The sequence below is a fragment of the Suricata suricatta genome, chromosome 13 (genome assembly GCF_006229205.1).
Source record: "Suricata suricatta isolate VVHF042 chromosome 13, meerkat_22Aug2017_6uvM2_HiC, whole genome shotgun sequence".
NCBI lineage: Eukaryota > Metazoa > Chordata > Mammalia > Carnivora > Herpestidae > Suricata > Suricata suricatta.
Window position 1 is genome coordinate 32984330 of NC_043712.1, and position 20410 is coordinate 33004739.

Below are 20410 nucleotides of genomic sequence, written 5' to 3' on the forward strand. Positions count from 1 at the left end.
AATAAAGCGATGGCTCAGATACAGCACCAGCTTCTGAGAAGTTCACGGGAAGCCGAGGTGCTAGGAGAATACAGGGAGGGGGCACCTGACTCTCTCTGGGGACAGGATTAGAGGCCCTATGGCAGGCTGATGGGAGAAAGTGGTGATATGTAGACTCTAAAAAGAAGTTGAAGAGCCTGGTAACACTTTAGTTCTTGACTCGAGGAGGGGTCACACGCCTGCCATGATTCATTAAGCTGCACACTGAAGTTCTGTGCGCAAACATTTTCCATATGTGTGCGATATTTTACAGTAAGGGTTAAAAGTACAGCTAGTCTCGTTCAGGAATAACTGCTGTTTACAATTCTGTTCGATTTCCTTCCAATCTTTTTCCTGTGCACGTATTTATATGACCATTCGGCAAACATTTTCAGGTAGGAAAACAAAAGTTCCCTATCCATAGACCAAAAAGAAGAAAGCATTTTAACACTGAAAGTAACATGGTGTTGTGGAAAGAGTGTGGGCTTTGGAGCCAGAGAGACCTGAATTTGAATCCTGCTTTGCAAAGGGCTAAGTGGGCAGCCTTGAGAAAGGCACTTGCCTTACTTAGCCTGTCCGAGCTGCTTCTCGTCTGCAGGCTGAGGCAGATAATACCCACATCCTGCGGGGTTGTTGGGAAGGTCAGAGATGATGTGTGTCAGATGCACCGCACAGAGCCCCACCCACAACAGACCCTCAACACATGCAATTTACAAGGTATTGTAATTGGCATCATCTTAGAAAATCAGAACTGAAAGGGTTGCCAGATAATAAATGACTGACCCACAGAAGTACTGAGAAATGGTAACCTTATAAGGATAAAATCAAACTAGTGTTTGCCCAGAGAATAAACTCAGTGGTAAGGCGACTCAAAAACCCATTGAGTGGGGTAGAGGGTGTTTGAAGAAAATAGGGATATTTAGCCTGGTAAGAAAGACTCCAATGGTTTATCAGATCTGTGCTCCAGATGTGTCCCACGTGCAGCAGAGAACAGAATTAGGTGCAATAAACAGGACTTAGAGGAAGCTGATTTCTATTGGCTCTGAGGCAGAATACTCTCACTAAGAGCTGAAGGGGTGAGGTTGGGAAGGAGTGAGCTCCCGTCACTAAGGGGGATAACAAGCAGAAGCCGACAGAGCACTTGAAGGGCATGATGAAGAGGAAGATGAGCTTGGTGGAGGGTGTGGACCGATGACCTCTGAGGTGCTGTAAAGCTGGGCTCTGGATCTGCTCTGTCCAGCAGCACCTACCACCCAGCAGTACAAGTGCGGAGCTGTAAGCTTCCTTTAGTGAAGGACGCAAGGAGACCCTGTCTGTCTTACCTGGTTATCGATTTTCAGTTCCACCAGAGAAGTGTTGTATGGGAGAGCTTCCACCAGGCGCAAGATCCCGGCTCCGGAAATGAAGTTGGATTCCACGTTCAGTGTCTTCAACACCTTGTTCACCTTGAGCATCTCAGCAAGGGCCTTGAAGCACAGGAAAAAGTGAGGGTACCTGTGAGTCACCCTGAGCAAGGCTGGAGCCCCTTTTGGGTAGAACCTAAAATACTGAGAGGCTTTTTGCTGGGAGTGAGAGTTCCTTGTACACTCACGCTGCTTGAGCCAGCGGCCAGGCAAGATGACCTGTACAGCCTCCTTCATGAAGCACAACTCTGTGGCTCTACCCCCTCCAACGTGCCACAGCTCCCGAACCCGTAACTGGAGGATTCCACACTCTCTTATTACCTGCATCCAGCCTCTATTACCTGATTCTCCTCCCTTGCTCCGCCTCCAGGCTCACTGCTCCCTTACAGAGGGGCTGCTCTCAGCTCCCTGGGCATGGCAAGTGCCTTCCCACGCTTTGCCTTTGCCACCTGGGATGCCCTTCCCTTTGTGCTTGACTCATCCAAACCCTGCCCGTCCTTCAAGGCCATTCTCAATTCCTCTTTCTCCAGGAGCCTGTATACTGAGGGCTGCAGCTAGCTGTGCCTGCCCTCTTGAACTTCTTAGAATTTATTCATACCCTCCCTCATGGAACTCATATTTCTCTGCTCAGAGTTGTTTTTAGTTCTTGACTTGAGGAGGGGTCACACGTCTGCCATGATTCATTAAGCTGCACACTGAAGTTCTGTGCGCAAACATTTTCCATATGTGTGCGATATTTTACAGTAAGAGTGAAAAGTACAGCTAGTCTCGTTCAGGAATAACTGCTGTTTACAATTCTGTTCGATTTCCTTCCAATCTTTTTCCTGTGCACGTATTTATATGACCATTCGGCAAACATTTTCAGGTAGGAAAACAAAAGTTCCCTATCCATAGACCAAAAAGAAGAAAGCATTTTAACACTGAAAGCAACATGGTGTTGTGGAAAGAGTGTGGGCTTTGGAGCCAGAGAGACCTGAATTTGAATCCTGCTTTGCAAAGGGCTAAGTGGGTGGCCCTGAGAAAGGGCTTGTCTTAGCCTGTCTGAGCTGTCATCAGACTATTCTTGGTGGGATGAAAATGCACTTTATTTATCCCATGGTGACCATAGGCACCAACCTCCCTATATAGCCCCTACTGGTTGCTTGTATTTCCCTGTTGGGATCCCATGGAGTCATTGTCCTCTTCATCAGAGCAGCAGAGAGCAGAGAAGGAAGCCTGGGAAGCCACCCCACTGGGCAAGTGACCAGAGCGAATGGGAGCAGAGGAGCTCAGGGGGGCCCCAGCACGTTTCAGAGGTATCAGCCAGAGGGTGTAGATGACAATCAGGGCCTCTGAGGGAAATGAGGTAATTAGCAGTTGGTGGACACGATGTGTCATGGAGGAAAGGAGACACCAGCCGCTGATAGCCCCGGGTGTGTGATCAGTGGGCCCTGCTTGTCTGAAATGACTCTCTGAGCCAGGAATGCCCTTCCCATCATCCATGCTTGCTGAAACCCTATACAAGCTCAGCTCCCAGAAAGCCTTCCTAGTTGAAGTCATCCTTCCCTCCTCCCCCCACGGCCATGTGCCCCTAGGATGGCCTATCAGCTTTCTTTATGACCCCGAGGAGGGTGGGCCCTCGTGAGGAAAGTGTCTCAGGTTGTGTTCTTTCCACAGCCTCCCTTTTGCTCTTCAGAAAAGGACTGCTAATCAAAATATTTAACAAATGGTAGGCAAGTGCACCAGGTCAATCCAAGGGGGACATGCTGGTGGCTGAGCAGGGCCTGGAGGCCCTGTCATGCCAGGTGCCAACTCTTCTTTTCTGAATCATGGCAGAGGAATGAAGGTGCAGGGGAAAGAACTAGGACAGGGGGTGATGGCACTTACTGAGCTTTTCACTCATGTGGAATTTAAGAAACAAACAAAGGAAAAAAGAGACCAGCAAGAAAATAGACTCTTAAATATAGAGAACCTCCAGAGATGAGGTGGGTGGGGGAGATGGGTAAAACAGATAAAGGGTTAAGAGTAAACTTATGTTTTCTTTTTTTTAAGTTTATTTATTTATTTTGAGAGAGAGAGGGAGAGAGAGAATTCCAAGCATTCTCTGAGCTGTCAGTGCAGAGCCAGTTGTGGGGCTTGATCCCACGAACTGTGAGATCATGACCTGAGCTGAAATCAAGAGTTGGAGGCTTAACTGACTGAGCCACCCAGGTGCCCCAAGAGTACACTTATCTTAATGAGCACCGAGAAGTGTATAGAATTGTTGAATCATTATATTGAACACCTGAAAGGGCATTTCAGCATGATAAAGGGGTCACTTCTCCAAGAAGACATAACAAGCCTTACTGTCTCTGTGCTAATGACAGTGTGAAGCTACATGAGGCAAAAGCTGATAGAACTGCAAGGAGAAGCAGATGAATCACTGGTAGAGTTGGAGATTTCAATAAATAGCCTTCTATTAGAAATGGAAAGATCCAGAAGGCCAAAAATCAGTAAGGACATAATGGAACTCAACAGCACCATCAATTGACTGGATAGAAGTGCCATCTATATAGACAACTTCATCCCACAACAGCAGAATGTACATTTTTTTTAAGTTTGCATGGAACAGTCACCAAGATAGATCACATTCTGGGCTATGAAACACACCTCAACGAATTTAAAAGAACAGAAATCAATACAATGTCTGCTCTCAGAACTCAAGTGAAATTGAACTAGAAAGCAGCAACAGGGACACCTGGGTGGCTCAGTCAGGTAAGTATCCGACTTCGGCTCAGGTCATGATCTCATGGTTTGTGGGTTCAAGCCCCGTGTCAGTCTCTATGCTGACAGCTAGCTCAGAGCCTGGAGCCTGTCTTTGGATTATGACTCCCTCTCTTTCTGTCCCTCCCCTGCTCATGCTATGTCTCTCTCTTTCTCTCAAAAATAAATAAAAACACTAAAAAATTTTTTAACTAAAAAAAAAAAGCAGCATCAGAAAGATACCTTTGAAGATCCCCAAAGATGTGACAATTAAACAACACATTTCTAAATAACACATGGGGGGTGGGGCAAAATTTAATTTAAGAAAAATTAAAGTTTTTGAGCTAAATGAAAATAAGAACATAACTTATCAAAATTTGGGGGATATAGTGAAAGTAGTGCTTAGAGGGAAATGTCTAGTATTGAATGCATATGTTAAATCTAAATTCAATAATTTAAATTTCCATTTTATAGCATTAAAAATAAAGAAGAGCAAATTAAATCCTAAGTAAGCAGAAGAAAATAAATAAGAATTAGAGCAGAAATCAATGAAACAGAAAACAGAAAATCAATAGAGAAAAATCAATGAAGTTAAATGCTGATTCTTTGAAAAGGTCAATAAAGTTGATAAGCCTTGAGCCAGGCTAAGAGAAAAAGAAAGAGACAGAGAGAGAGAAAGAACACAAATTACTAATATCAGACATGAAAGAGGCCCATTACTACAGATCCCATGGTAATCGAAATGATAATAAAGGGATACTATGAACATCTTATGTCCACAAATTTGACAACCTGGATAAAATGGACCAATTCCCTGAAAGAAACAAGTTGCCAAAGCTCACATATGAAGAAATAGACAATTTGAATAGGCCATTAGCTATTAAAGAAATGGAATCGATAATTAATAAATAACCTTCCAAACAAGAAAGCACCAGGCCCACATGGGTTCATTGGTGAATTCTACCAAATATTTAAGGAAGAAACAATACCAATATTTCATAATCTTTTTCAGAGAACAGAAGCAGAGGGAACATTTCTAACTCACTCTCTGGGGCCAACATTATCCTAATACCAAAACGAGACAAAGACAGTACAAGAAAACTACAGACCAATATCTCGCATGAACATAGATGCAAAAATCCTCAAAAATATAGCAAATCGAATTCAACAATGTATAAAAAGATTCTACACCATGGCAAGTAGGATTTGTCTCAGGTACACAACAGGCTGGTTCAACATTTGAAAATCAATTATGTAGTCCATCACCTCACCAGGCTAAAAAGAAAAATCACACATTCATATCAATAGATGCAGAAAAAGCATTTGACAAAATCTAGTACCCATTTACAATAAATATTCTAAGTAAATTCAAAATAGATAGGAACGTCCTCAACTCGGTAATGAACATCTACAAAAACCCTACAGTTAACATCATGTTTAATGGTGAGAAACTGGTAATGTTATTACTAAGATTAGGTACAAGACAAGGAGGAACCCTATCACCACTCCTTTTCAACTTCAGAACAGAAGTTCTAGCTAATGTAGTAAGGCAGGAAAAAGAAATAGAATGCATATATATTGGAAATGAAGAAATAAAATTGTCTTTGTTTGCAACAGATATGACTGTATTGTAGAAAATCTGAAAAAATTGATAAAAAAAAAACCCTCCTGGAACTAATAAGTGATTATAGCAAGGCTATAATATACAAGGTTGCTATTCAAAAATCAATCACTTTCCTATATTCCAGTAAGGAACAAGTAGATTAGGAAATTAAAAACACAATAACATTGATATTAGTATGCTCAAAAATGAAATACTTAGGTAGGAAGCTAACAAAATTTGTAGGAGATCTATATGAGGAAAACTATAAAACTGATTATGAAATGAAAGAACTAAATAGATATTTCATGTTCATGAATAAGAAGACTCAATTTTGTCAAGAAATCAGTTCTTCCTCACTTGATCTACAAATTCAATGCAACTTTAATAAAAATTCTAACAAGTTATTTTGTGGATATTAACAAACTGATTGCTACTAAGTGATTAATTACCACCCCCTGGTACCTAATTCTTACACTTTTAACCTACTGTTAGTGTTGTAATAATCACATTGTACTGTCATCCTTTCATTGTTTGCATGGCCAAATGGACCCTTATGTTCACGGAAGTGGGAGTATGACTGTTGTGTTTTCAGAACCTAATTCCGTGCTGGACACAGACAGACTCTCAAAAAACAGGTTTGAATATTTAAACAGAAAAGAATTGATGGCTACTTTATAGTAAGTATAATTTAATTTGATCAGCAGTATCTTTAAGACTTGGGTAAAACACAAATAAAATGGATCATCAGGACCCGTAGGTTAAGAAAATGATTTTAGGGGCACCTGGGTGGTTCAGATGGCTAAGCGTCTGACTTTGGCTCAGGTCATGATCTTGAGGTTCGTGCGCTGAGCCTGCTTCAGATTCTGTGTCTTCCTCTCTCTGCCCCTCCCTACTTGTACTCTGTCTCTCTCTCCAAAATAAACAAACATTGAGAAAAATGATTTTAAGTATAGAGAAATTGAAGCCCAGAAAGGGGCAGGGCCTTGTCCAAATGTGATGTGGGGAGTGGAGACAGATCTGCTTTCGAATCAACGTGACTTGTGTTCAAATCTCAGCTCCACCTCTCACTTGTGCAACTCCGGACAAAGCAAAATGCCTGGACTCCCTGCACCGCAGGTTCTTCATCTGCAAAGTGGGGAGGCTCTACCCCTGGGAACAGGGGTGGCTGTGAATAGTAACTAGAATAATGGACACATGTTGCTTGGATAACGGCCTCTGTGTCCACATCCTTTCCTGGCTCCCAGCCCAGTGCCTTTCCCCACATTATGCTGGGTTCTTCCTTGGTGGGGCTAGGCCAGCCTTGGGGCCACAAGCATCAACCCTTCTGTTTCTATGCCTCCCCCCCCCCCCCACTCAATGCAGCAGAACAGAAAAGTACGTACATATGCCACAGGGTCGTTGCTCCGTGTTCCCACAATGCTGAACTTCTTCACATAGGAGTTCTCTTTCAGGGCTTCTGCATAGGCCTTGAGGGTGGGTATGGGGATGTTCTGCAGAGAGAAAGGCAGGCAGCGATGAGCAGCCCCCACCCGGGTCAGGTTGGGCAGACGGATGGGGCAGTAACCCTCTCACCTGTGCAGCCTGATTGTTAGCAAGTCTCTGACCCAACAGCTGAATGGGCAAAGGGTTCTGGCTTTGCCCCAAATGGTTGAGATTTGGGGAGAACTTTCTGGTCAACAGATTGAGAAAATCCTCCCTAAAATGTTCACAACCATCTGTGCAGGCAGAGACCAGAGCAGGGAAAATCAAGGCAGAGGATGCAGAGGAGGGTTGTGCCAAGAGTTCAGGTCTGGGGGTGTGGGAGTGGGCAGGGCCTCGGCCTCGGTCAGGGTGACCGGCCATGTTTCTGACTCACTCTGCCTCTGGGGGAAGTCTCTTCCCCACTCTGGGCATGATTCTGGAAAACAGGTGGCGGGAGGTAGCGGGGAGGTGCTGGGCATTGCACTAGATGATCTATAAGAGACATCTGTCCCAGAGGGTCTCAGTCCCACTGCCCACCAGAGGCTCCCAGGGAGCTTTTATAAAATGCTATTGCTCGGGTCTGAACCAAACAAATAAAATCAAAATCTCAGTGCAGGTGCACACTGGTGCATATTTTTTTAATCTTCTCAGGTGAAAACCGCTCATCTAGTCCAACTCTCTCACATCAGAGGGTAAAATGAAGCCTGGGGAGGGACGAGCCTGAGCCCCCATGGTGAAGGCGCAGAGCCACGGCCACCACACTGCTCCAAGCCAGTGTTCACTGCCAGGGCACACGGTTCTGAATTGGACCAGTGTCTCCCACTGGGCACACAGCAGACAATGGCGGCACCCGAGAGAAAACCTGGCCATGCTTTCACGGATCTCTCATTTCAGAGCGTCACGTTAGCTCCCCGTGGGAGCAGAGCCTCGGGAGGCCAGGTGGAGGAGAACAGTGTGGGTGCAGGTTTCTGATCAGATTGTGCCTTTGGGGCTGGCAGCCACTTAAAAGAAAGTGGAGAAGAAAGGAAAGAAGAGCCGGGGAGTGGGGGGCCCACTTCTTGCCTTACCCCACACCCTCCCAGAACTAATCCTGCTGGCTCCCGGGGCTGAGCAGGTGGGCAGGCAGCTGGGCCTGCCTTGGAATTCCTCCTGCAGCCTGTCCAGGGTAGGACTGCTTGTCCTTCTGACCCTCCTCTGCCCTTGGTGGTCACACAGGAAACATCCGGACGCATATGGGCCGACAGCTCCCTGCCAGGGCTGCAGAATGAGGCTGACTGTGTGTGTGATACGGCGGTGAGGGCCCCTCCAAGGGCCCCTCCCAGGGCGCGCAGGCCTTTTCCAGCCTTGAGATCCCCTGCAGACAGGTGTGTCTGAATTAATATTTTAGCTTGGAGAAGCTCTCAGTGTTTTGAATAATAAGGCAGCTTTCCAGAATCGAAGCTGTGTTGGCCCGTGGTGAACACCTAGGACTGATGTCGGTCCTCAGAAGAAGCCAGGGCCTTTTAAGGGTTTTGCCTCTTTCCTGATCCAGAAGCACCCAGAATCCAAACAGGCCCCTGTTGTCCCCACACAGCCAACCTGGGCCACATGCACGGTGGTGACACAGACATGGCTCCTCCCACCCACCCCAGGTGAAGAGAAATAAAAAGGATTCTACCCGGATGTTGTTGAGGTTGACCTCCTCAAGTTTGGGGTCATTGTTCTTTATCCGCTCCAGAGTCTCCTCTACATCTGTTGAGTTTGGCTCTTCATCGGGCACAGGCTTGTACTGTGTGGGTTTAATCACACCTAGAGTGATGGACACAAGAGAGGTGGCTCACAGAGGCACAGGGGCCCTTTCTCTCCACACTGGGACACTTGAGAAGGAAGCAGTGGCTGAATTCAGGGACAAGAGAAGGCTGAGCATTCCCAGGGGCCACCAGGAGGGGCGGTGTCGGCCCTACTTGGACTCCGCCTCTGCTCTCCTGCAAGAACTGGGTGAATTACTTAAACCCTCGGAGCGTCATGTCCTCATCTGTCAAGTGTGGACAGTCACTACCTCAGTGGGCTCTTGTGAATACAGAATAAAGCCTGAGTGTCAAGGAAATACGTAAGCCTTCCAGAGGGAGGGCCATTATTCTTGTGACACCCTCATTTCTTTTGGGGGCCCAAATGCTACTTGGAACCGTGCAGTCGGGCAAGTAAGACAACACAATACTGGCCCAGAGGACTCGGGGAACCAAAGAGGCACCCGGACACAGACTGTGAATGTAGACATTCATGATCATGGTGGAGTCCCAAGCCAGTGGTGAAGGGATGAACTTGGCAAAGAACAGTGTGGGTACAGCATGACAGCCATTAAAAAATGACAGTTTGAGTGCATCTCCCACCACACACACGTACAGGATGTGCAGGGGGAGTAAGAAGTTGGACACAAGAAGCAAACTTCTAAAAGTTCCAGGGGAACATAGAGTAGGAGGATTTTTTTTTTATACCAGGATGGGGAAGTCCTGCATAAACAAGACACAGGGCCCGGCAAGGGAAAAGGTGGATAGATTTGGCTCCCATAGAACTTTAAAACCTCTGCAACGAGCCAGAGATCATGAGCGGGCCGTGGAAGCAGGCGGCACGGACGCGCCTTCACGTCCAACGTGTCCTTGCTGGGAGCAGGGCAGGGGTGCCAAAGCCGGCGGTCTGGGCCGTGTACTCACTGTTGAGTCCCTCCTTGTTCACGATGGAGCTGCTGCCGAGGGCCTGGTAGTACTGCTGGTTGCTCATGAGGGTGTGCATGCCCAGGATAGCTGTGGGGACAGGGGAAGTGCCGGTCACTCGCCATTCTCTCGGACTCAAGGGCCTCCTGACCACGGATCTCCTACATCCCAGGAAGTTTTGCTCATGGAAATGGCAAGAAACAGGTGTATGACTAAATTTTATTTGATTTTTATTCTCGTCTCTGTTTACGTGACTCTCACATCTCTACGCCCAGCCGAGACTCTGCTAACCTGGGACTCAGGTTCCTACGTGTCCGCCGATGTCCCACTGGCACATCTAGCCCAACTTGGCAGAAACAGAACTCGTCTTTCCCGGCAGCAACCCCTTCCTTTGGATCACCTTCCATCTTGGCATCCTGCCTGACCCTCAGGGTAGAACCTCAGTGACATGGCACGCCCCTCCTCCAAATCCCCTCCCTCCTAAGGACTGTCCCTCATCTGTCCCACCTCTCAGTCCATTACCTCTGCCCTTGTGGAGGCCCCACCGTTTCATGGCTGTGTTATCACAGCTGTGTAATCACTGCAGTCCTGGCCCCAGTCTCTTCCTACCCTCCCCCCACCAGCATTCAGCACAGAGCAGCTGGAAAGATCTTTCTGGAAATGCAGATCTGGCCACATCATGCCTGTGCTCAGTCAGGCTTTCATCCATTTGTTTGTTCAACATTTATCGAGCGGCTGATTCGTGTGCCTGGCTGCAGGTGGGGTGGTGGTAGAGGGAGGAAGGGAGCGAGGGAGATGGAGAAGAGCGGGGGACACAGCTGGGAACAACAGAGTCTGTCAGGGGACAGAGGTGCTGGGCAGGTACCCACTCGATTGAAAACATAAGCACAGAGTATACGTATTGTGAAGGAAAAGTTCAGTGTGTTCTGGGGAGAAAACAGAGGGACTTGGGATGGGAGGGATGCCTAGTGGGGTTGGCCAAGTTAAGGGAAGGGAGGCAGAAGCATTCCGGGCAGGCGGAGGGGATGGTGGGAAAGCCCTCCAGCTCAGGGACTGGAAGGCTAGGGAGGGAAGGGGAAGCGGAAGATGGACAGAGCTGAGTTGGACACATGTTGGACTGAAACACACACCCCCTCATTAAGCGCTTGCTCCAGGCCAGAAAATACTTTGTACCCCAGTGATTCTCACTTTTATTGCACATTGGAATCACTGGGGAATCTCTGGAAAGTCCTGAGGCCCAGGCTTACCCTGGACCAATTAAACCACAATCTCTAGGGGGGAGGCCAGACATCTGCCTTTTTCCAAGTTCCCTAGGTGCTTTCAGTGGGCAGCCCAAGCTTAAAAACTGCCTGAAACCATCGCCCTGAATCCTGACAACAACCCTATGGAGTAGATTTAATTCAAACAGGCAAGGTTGGATCTTGTGGAGTCTCCTGGGGTGAGGTAAGGAGATTGGATGTCTTTCCCTAGATGTGACCTGGAAGCCACTGGAGGGAGGCCTCGGCGGGCACTGAGACGGCCTGGCTCGAGTTCTGGAGTGTTACTCTGGCTGTGTGTGGAGGATGGACTACAGACGGAGGGAAGGACATGGGGACCACAAGGCTTTGCAGCCACCCTGGTGGGAGGATGATGGGCTGGGAACCCACAGCCTGGCTTCACTGGCCTTCCTTGGGCTGGCTGCCTCAATGGCCTTGTGCCTTGCCCACACTCTTCGGGCTTTGGCGACACAAATGGTCATGGCTCAGAAGGTTCTCCTGCTTCTGCCAACGCTGTCCCCTCTACTGGCAATTCTCTCTCCATGTGCCATGTGCATGGCTGAAATGTTCCCTGCAGGGTTGCTAGATTTAGCAAATAAAAATACAGAATACCCAGTTGAACTGGAATTTCATATAAGCAATGAATCATATTTTAGTGTAAGTATGTCCCATTTCAGTATTTGGAATCTACTTATTTTAAAAACTGATTTCAGGGGCACCTGGGTGGCTCAAGTCAGTTAAGCATCCAGCTTCAGCTCAGGTCATGATCTCATGGTTTGTAGGTTCGAGCCCCGCATTAAGCTCTGCTCTGACAGCTAGCTCAGAGCCTGGAGCCTCCTTCGGATTCTGTGTCTCCATCTCTCTCTGACCCTCCCCTGCTTATGCTGTCTGTCTGTCTGTCTGTCTCTCTCTCTCTCAAAAATAAATTTAACAAAAAACTGATTTCACTGTCTATCTGAAATTCAAATCCAGCAGAGCATCCTGTATTTGACCTCACAACTCTACCTTCCCATCCTTTAAGACTTGGAATAACACTTCTTCTCTCTGGGAGGCTTCCTGGATTTCTCGCTTGCGCTCTCTAGTTCCCCCACAGCACTTGGTGTCCTTATCACAGTGTGGTCTACACAGAAGCAGAGACAGCTGGGTGCGTGCACGCTTCCTCTACTGGACTTCGGGCTTGCAGAGGTCAGCAAAGAATATTATCTCCCTCTGCCTCCTCCAGAATACAGTAGTGGGTAAATGTTTGTTGATGGTTTTTTTTTTTTTAATCCCCCCAGCTATTTCATTAGACATACTTTCTTTCTATTGAGAGAGACAGCATGAGAGCCTTTGGTGAAGGGTCAGGAGACCCAAGTTCCAGTCCTGACTATGCCCCATTCTGTGTGACTTCCGGCAAGGTCCCCACACCTCTCTGGGCTTCAGCCTCCTCTGTGCAGTGAGACAGTTCTCTATCCCGGCTGCACTTACGAATCACCTGGGAGCTTCAAGGAACATTGGTGCTCCTCCTGGACCAGCCTATTTGAATCTCTGCAGATATATTTTTAATCTCCTTGCATAATGTGATGCTCAGTGGGGGCTGAGCACCACAGAATGAGAGGATCTCAAAGCCCTTCTGTTTCTCACATTCTAAGAGTCTTCTCTGCTAAAATTAGATTTTCCTGCTCGTCACTGAGGGGAATGGGTAGGGAGAGAGGCATCTACATTTTTTTAGAGCTCTCAGGGCTTGAATTTAGGCTGCTTGTACATGGGCAGTGGGGGCCGAGGCCTGAGTCAGTGGCAGGGGGTCCGACCACCTGGAGCCACTCTCTGGAGAAAGGTCTGGAAAGTTTGCTGAGAATCATAGGAAAGATGTAACCTCACATGGCTGGCTGCTCTTGCTGAAAGGTATAGAGAGGCGGGAAATCAAAAATGCATTTTGTACTCGATGCCAGTTTCCTGTAATGGTCCAGCAAGGGGGCAGGAACATTACAAGGAAGTGCCAGCGGACAGAGGAAAGAGACCTGGGCCCCAGGCTGGGCCTTGGCACTCATTGGCCAGGTAACCTCACCCAGCACACTTCCACTTTTTGGGCCTCAGTTTTCTCACCTGTATAGGGGACTATGTCTGAATGCTAATCTCTTACCTTTACGTGGGACTTAACAGCCACACAGTCTCCTCTTTCTGTCCTGTTTGATTGTTACACCAAGTATCCAGGGCGGGTGCTCTTGACCCCACACTTTGTCAGCAGGCTCAGAGGGAAATGAGGGAGGGAGAAAGAAAAGAAGAAGGGAGGAGGAAACAAAAGGAGAGAGAGAGGAAGGGATGGGGGAGGAAGAAAGGATGGGACAGTGGAAGGGGGAGGGAGGGGTGAAGCAATATCTCCATTGCTGAGCAGAAGGCTTGGTGGCTCTGATCCCTTTGGCCTGCCCTGGGCACCCAATCATGACCTTCCCCTTCCTTGATTTTGCACACCCATGTCACCAGAAGTGAATGATGGAGGAAAATAGCACATCAACATTGCCTGCTGCTTCATTCTTTGTAGATATTGGCAAGGCTGAATTTAGCACTGGGGAACTTGATTTTTTTTTTTAAAAGACCAGATCTTCCTCAAAACTCAAAAAGGACTATTTTTGAACTCTGAAAAAGAACATCGAGTTCTCTTTCCTCTTCTGTCTTGGCAGGGTTCACTCAGTTTGTAATTCCACTTAGGATGCAGAGAGACCAAGACACACATCCTGGGCCTCTCCAGCTTGCCAACTGCTTGTCTGGCTCTGGGCTGAGGGCAGGAAAGTGTTTTCCTGCGTCCTAGAAACAGGTGGAAGAAGCGTGGCCCAGGCCTTGGGTACGGTCAGACTGCTCCTGGACAAATCACATCCTGACCCTCACAGAATGTGCCTAAGGACATGAGGGCACCCCAGGAGCTGGGGTGAATGGGCTAAGACTGTCTCTGACCTGGGGGTGCCAAGTGCCCATGGAAGGCTGGGGATTGGCCCTTCTGAAGGGTGAGTCTCTGATCCCAATTCCTTTTTGGGTCCTGCCCCACCTGCAGGGTCCCTAAAGGTGAGCCAGGATCACAACCCTGACTAGGGAGGGGAGGCACTAATAATGCCAAGTGCCTGCAACTCACTCCCAGCGGCCTCTGAGCTACAACCCAACACTATGTGCCAAGAACTTAGCGCAGCCCTGCGGTAACACCTCTCTGGTTGAAATGTCCACATTTCTCGTCTGTCCTCCTCATCACATCTTGGGTCCCCCAAGGACAGGGCCTAGATCTGATGCATCCTAGCACACGGCAGCTTGATCATGCACATCAACTCAGAGTGTGAATGAATGAACACACAAATGGGGCACAGGCAGGAAGACAGATGGACACACGTGAGTCCACAGGCTCTGCCTTCCCGGCGCCACACCTGGGTCACCATGGCACATCTGCTGGGTGTCCTCCTGCATGATCCAGACATGGCCGAACATCCTGCCTGCTGCACATGCACCAAGCAAGCCCCTGGGGGTGGGGGCGCTTCCCCAGTTCAGACAAGTGGTAGGTTCTCTCTCTCTCTCTCCTGATGCATCCCAGCCTGGGACACATCCCCTGCCCCACCAACTCCCCCGAGTTCACCTCGGCTCTTCCTGATCCTGGCTCCACTTCAGCCTCCAGCCTCATCCCCTGGCCCCACCGCCTAACCAAGCCCCCTCCTTGCACTTGTCCTCTTTCTGGATGACACTCACTCTCCCCTGGCACTTCTTTGGGGCCTAAGTATTGAATGTCAGCTCCTTGAGGGCAAGAACCAGCTGTTTGCTTACGTTTCGTTCACCAGGGTTCATCCACAGCCTCGCACACGGTGGGAAGACCCTGGATAAATGGCTGCTGAGTATGTGAGTGAGTAAAAACTAAGTTAATGGAAAGCTCCGCCTGGGAGTTGAGTCTCCAAGACTAGAAATGCCCTGCAGACCCCATGCCCTCATCTCCCTACTTGTCTTTCTCTGCTGACCTATGCTTGAGATAGGTCACAGCTCCAGCAACCCTATCCTTGAGAAAGGATCCGAACCCCCCAGCATCAGTCTGTGGTGTGTTTGCCACACCAGACACTCGACAAGATCCCACCTCTACCTCCCGTGGCATCTTTGAATAGAGCCCTGGCAAAGCAGCTCTCCCCCAAGCCCATCAGCTGTCTTCTGGTGCCTCAGGCCAGAATGCCTCTCGTCCTCTGGACATCTTGATTTCTTGGCCTCTGATCCAGCACTAGGAACAGCGGTGCCGTAGACACAGCTCCTGGCTCCACGTTAGCCCTTGGACCTGCCTAGGCCTGTCTCCTGTACCCCCCGTCCTCCGAACACCACCACCACCTCTCTGCCTAAACCGCTGCCTTCATCTGGCCTCTCCCAATACTTCCCTCAGCCCCACTGATCCTGAGGGGTCCATCCCTTCAAGTGACATTTACAGGCCTTTCTAATGTGCCTTCCCCAGCCGGCTTCATGGGATTTGGCCATGTACCCCTTCTTGCTCTCACTCTGTGTCCACCTCCCCTACAGAGGAGGGCTCCACCCAGGTTGTGCTGGACGGTGCTGCCGGCAGGATGAAGCTGCCTGGGTTCAAGCCCATGGGCAAGGCATTTCACATCCCTGTGCCTCCTTTCTCCATCCATCAAACAGGGACAACAGTAAAACTCACTTCTTAGGATAGCTGTGGTCAATAAACACAGCAGCAAGGTATTGGAAGCAATTCCCACAGCACCTGGGGCGCAGGTGGGGGTCAACCAATATTCAGTCCTCCCCGCCCCAGAGACATGGCCGCCTTTTACAGGGGCTGATGTTCAGGGCCAGGCGCCCAAGGTTAGCCAGTTGACACTGGTGTTGACTTACAGCTCCCCGTCTCCTCTCCAGACAACGGAAGGGCACGGTATCATGAACAGATAATAATAATTAGCCACGCCAACAAAAATAAAAGAGAAATCGTTTCAAGAAATCAACACAGAAACTTAGCGCAATATTGCAGTTCTATTTTGGCACGGGAACTGGCGGTTCTGACAGCGGAGTCATTTGATAATCCCTCTGAGCTACCTAATGAGGGCAGTGACATCACGGAGGGTGATCAGAGGGGAAGGACTGGGATAAAAACAGCTCCAGGGTGAGTCAGTGTGGAGAGGCCGGACCTCCCTGCTACACAGGTTAACTGTAAGTCAGGGGGACCCCCGATTATGGAAATGGTGCGGTGGAAATGGATGAGCATAATGAGGAATCAAATCTGATTTTTGTGGCTTTTGACAAAACAAATCTTGAGCGGGAAAACAAATCAGTTAAGTTCCCCAAGTTAAGTGTTCCGTTTCCATCCGGGTGAAACACTCCCTGCTTCTGTACTCGATGGTGTACTTTCTCTCAACCCAATGCCCTTCAAACCAGTGCCCTGTGTCCTTTCCCCAGGTTCTGCCTCCTGAGGAAAGGGTTGCTTGGACTCAGAATCCACATGTTGGCTCTGCCCATCATTCACTCCTTGGGTCACTGCAACCTGGCTTTGGCCATGAGGCCCACTGGGGTCACCCCTCGTGCACATGGAGTCTTCTCACTGCCCCTCCCCTTGTCGTTCACTACCGATGGAAGTGATGGAGTCACGCCCTTGCTGTCCCCAGCACAAATGCCACCAGGACTCATGAGAGACACCCATGAGAAGCCGGAGGGTGTGAGGAGGCAGAAGACAGCTGCAGCCTGCTGAGTCCCCAAGCACTGTGCCCTCACTTCACCTCTGGCCTCACACAGCCCTGGGTCTCCCAGCCAGCCCCGAACCCTCATTCTGTCTCTCTACCTCTTATGTTAGGTTCTTCCTGACTTGGCCTTTGACTTGGCCTTTGGTTCCCAGGTCATTTGTGACTCACCAGCCCCCATCATGACTAGCTCTGCCCCATTTCCACTCCTCATCTGTCAAAGACTTCTGAGGTAGTTAGGGCTACTTGCCTTCCGAGCCCCAGGCTCCCTCTCAGGCATGCTTTCTGCCTGGCTGGACAATGCTAACGATGCCCACATCTGCATGTTAATGGTACCACAAAGACTGTAACAGGACCTCCTCTGGAATTACTGAAGACTTTCAAGTCTAACTATCCCCATCTAGGTGACCTCAAACTCCAAAGGTCCCAAACAGAGCTCAGTATAAGCTGCAAGCCAAGGTCAGGGGGCTCAGAAGAAACCAAACCTCCCAACACCTTGGACTGCTAACCTCCAGAACTGTGAGAAAATAGATTTGCTGTTTCAGCCACCCAACCTGTGGTATTTTGCACGGCAGCCCGAGCAGACTAACACACCCACCTTTATTAATAGCACCAGCATCCACTTTAGTCCCCGCAGCCAGAGATCTGGAACCTTCCTTGACTCCTCCCCCAACCTCACTGTCACAGCCAGATAGGCACAGTTGACTCTATCTTTTCGTTCCCATTTCACTTGCCTCGAGTCTCTTCTCACTCCACCCACCCTCCTGTCATTACCTTGGGGGTGGTTAGCAGCTCCCAAGTCTGCGGAATGAAAAGCCTACCCCCACCTCCTGGGCTGGGGAGCTCTACTGCGGTGGGGGTGGGCGTGCAGGGTGTTTGCTGAGCCCCACCCTCTGCAGAGCTGGAGCTCAGGGCACACAGGGCAGGGACTAGTCCGTAATACGGAGACAAGCGTGGTGAAGGGCTCTGAACATCAAGCCACCTTCTGGAGCCTTAGGGGCTGTTTATGACGATCATATGGAAACACACATGGGGACGGACAGTGTTGTACAAATATGTGATGAGGGGGCGGGCTTCCCAAAGTTCGGTTCTCTGAGCCGTGCAAGGTTGTAAAGTCAAAGGACTTTGCTCTAGCCCTTTGTGAGCCTCCCAAACTTGAGAGGTCTGTCCCCTCTGTCTGTGTCCCTCTGTTTTCTCTTCCCAGGTGGCTTGGGCAGGATTTGATGCAGGGGCTGGTAAGGGACCTATGCTGGCCTTCCCCGGGATGCCTCCATATCTCTCTGCAATGGGTTTTCATGGCTCTGTGGAATGATGCGTTTGGGTAGTTTTACTTCTGTTTTCCTCATTTTGGTTTCTGATAAAGGGTTTCTGTCTTACTATTCGTGGTCTCCTTTAGTCCTTATTAGAAGCAGAGAGTGTGTTCATGTTGAAATAAACCATTCAAGACTCCCTGAAGGTGCAGGTCAAACCCTTCTAGAAGATGGGGGGAAGCTTCCAGAAAGGCTCTTACCTGCGATGTCACAGAGTTCCGCATCTGAGGCGTTGGCCAATGCTTCCTCCAGCTCCGGCTCCAGCGTCACACTTTCCAGCACGGGATCCATTGGCTTCTGCTTGGGGACCCAGACCTTCCCTGCAAACACATGGGTGTCTGTGACAGGGTGTGTGGCTGTGTGGGGGCAGCCTCTGGTGACGGTTCAAGGTGGACTGTCCGGGAACCCTGTGGACCCCTCTGTGCTGAGACTCACTTGAGGTTTCTCCCTTTGGGAACCTAGTGCCAAACTTCCCCAAAGAACAGGAATCAAGGATCTCCAACAGAACACCTCTTATATTTGAGAAGAATAACTTTAAAACTTGGTCAAACCGGACTGCTGGTCATTAGTTAAAACAAACTGTAAGTCAGAAAGAGATACAAAAGAAAAATTTTGTAGACTGTCAGGGTGTAGGGTTTCCCAATCAAGGGTTCTGACATGAGAGAGCAATTTAGAAACATATCTAAATAGGGGCACCTGGGTGGCTCAGTCAGCTGAGCTACTGATTTCGGCTCAGGTCATGATCTCGAAGTTTGCAGGTTCAGACCCGTGTCGGGCTCTGTGCTGACAGCTTGCTCAGAGCCTGGAGCCTGCTTTGGATTCCGTGTCTCCTCCTCTCTCTGCCCCTCCCTCATTCATATTCTGTCTCTGTTTCTCAATAAAAAATAAATGTAAAAAAATTTTTAAAGAGAAACATATTTAAATAAAATACATTCAGATTATTAAAAGAATAGGGAGCAAAAAGGTAACCTTGCCTCATGTGACATTATATTTTTAAGGTGTCAGACTCACGACTGGACGAGGGAGCAAAGAGGCACATACAAGAATGTGTGTGACTTCACTGACCCAACAAGGAATGGTGGAGAAATGATGGGGCATCCATATGATGGGTTCTTGCAGTTATTATAAAGGGTGACTTTACTTACTGAGGGTGTTCACTTACTAAGAAAAACAGGTCTAAGACATAATGTGTGAAAAAGCAGGTCTATGAAAGAGCATGAGGAATTTAATTCCATGGATGAAAATTGCATTTATCTATTCAGCCATTCATTCATTCATTCATGCACTAGATATTTACTGAATGCTTCCTACGTGCCAGGAGCCTTTCTAGGGGTCAGGTGGCAGCACTGAACAGTTTATAATTTAGTGGAAGGAGACAGGTGATAAATAAACATGCAAAGATACGACACAATATCAGGCATTGTGGAAGAAAATAAAGCAGAGTAAAAGACTAGGAAATTCCAGGCTGGGGTGCAGGCGAGGAGGATGCTGCTTTTTTGGGGCAGGGTGGCCAGGCTTCACTGAGATGATGGCCCATGAGCTGGGACCTGACAGAGGGAGGAAAGGAGCTCTGAAAATCAGTTGCAAGACCAGGGTGCCTGCCTTCACTGCTACCATTCAACATTGCACTGAAGGTTCCAGTCAGAGCAAACGGACAAGGGAAAAAATGCATCCAGACTGGAAAGGAAGAAGTACCATTGTTTCTGTTTGTAGATGACATGATCTAATATGTAGAAAACCCTAAAGATTAAACAAAACACTGTTAGGACAAATAAGCACTGCTAGGGCTGCGTTACAGGGCACAAGGTCAATGCACACAAATGAGTGGTGCTTCTGCACAGCGGTGAGGAACACTCGGAAAGGGAAATTAGCAAAATAACTTCACCTACAATAGCATCCAGATGAATAAAATGCTTAGCAATAAATTTAACCATGGAGCTAAAGGATTTATGCATGAAGGCGCCTGGGTAGCTGAGTCAGTTATGCGTCTGACTTTGGCTCGGGTCATGATCTCACAGTTCGTGAGTTCGAGCCCCATGTCGGGCTCTGTGCTGACAGCTCAGTCTGGAGCCTGCTTCGGATTCTGTGTCTCCCCGTCTCTCTGCCCCTCCCCTGCTTGCACTATGTCTCTCTCTTCTCCAAAAATAAATAAAAACATTTAAAGAAAATAAAGGATTTGTGTATGGAATACTAGAAAACATTACTAAAAGAAATGAAAGAAAACCCAAATAAATAGAAAAGTATCCCAAGTTCATAGACTGGGAGACAATATT

The 20410-nt window shown here is 48.5% G+C and overlaps 1 protein-coding gene across 1 annotated transcript in view; it reads right to left on the bottom strand.

The window, feature by feature from the left end:
• TMOD1 (tropomodulin 1) overlaps positions 1–20410 on the bottom strand; it is a 75812-nt gene that overhangs the window by 18553 nt on the left and 36849 nt on the right. The window contains exons 4-8 of the mRNA XM_029920429.1: positions 18338–18457; positions 9897–9986; positions 8864–8994; positions 7128–7235; positions 1341–1484 (exon numbers count right to left, since the gene is read on the bottom strand). Coding sequence (XP_029776289.1) covers positions 1341–1484; positions 7128–7235; positions 8864–8994; positions 9897–9986; positions 18338–18457 — 593 coding nt within the window. The remainder of the gene's footprint in view (positions 1–1340; positions 1485–7127; positions 7236–8863; positions 8995–9896; positions 9987–18337; positions 18458–20410) is intronic.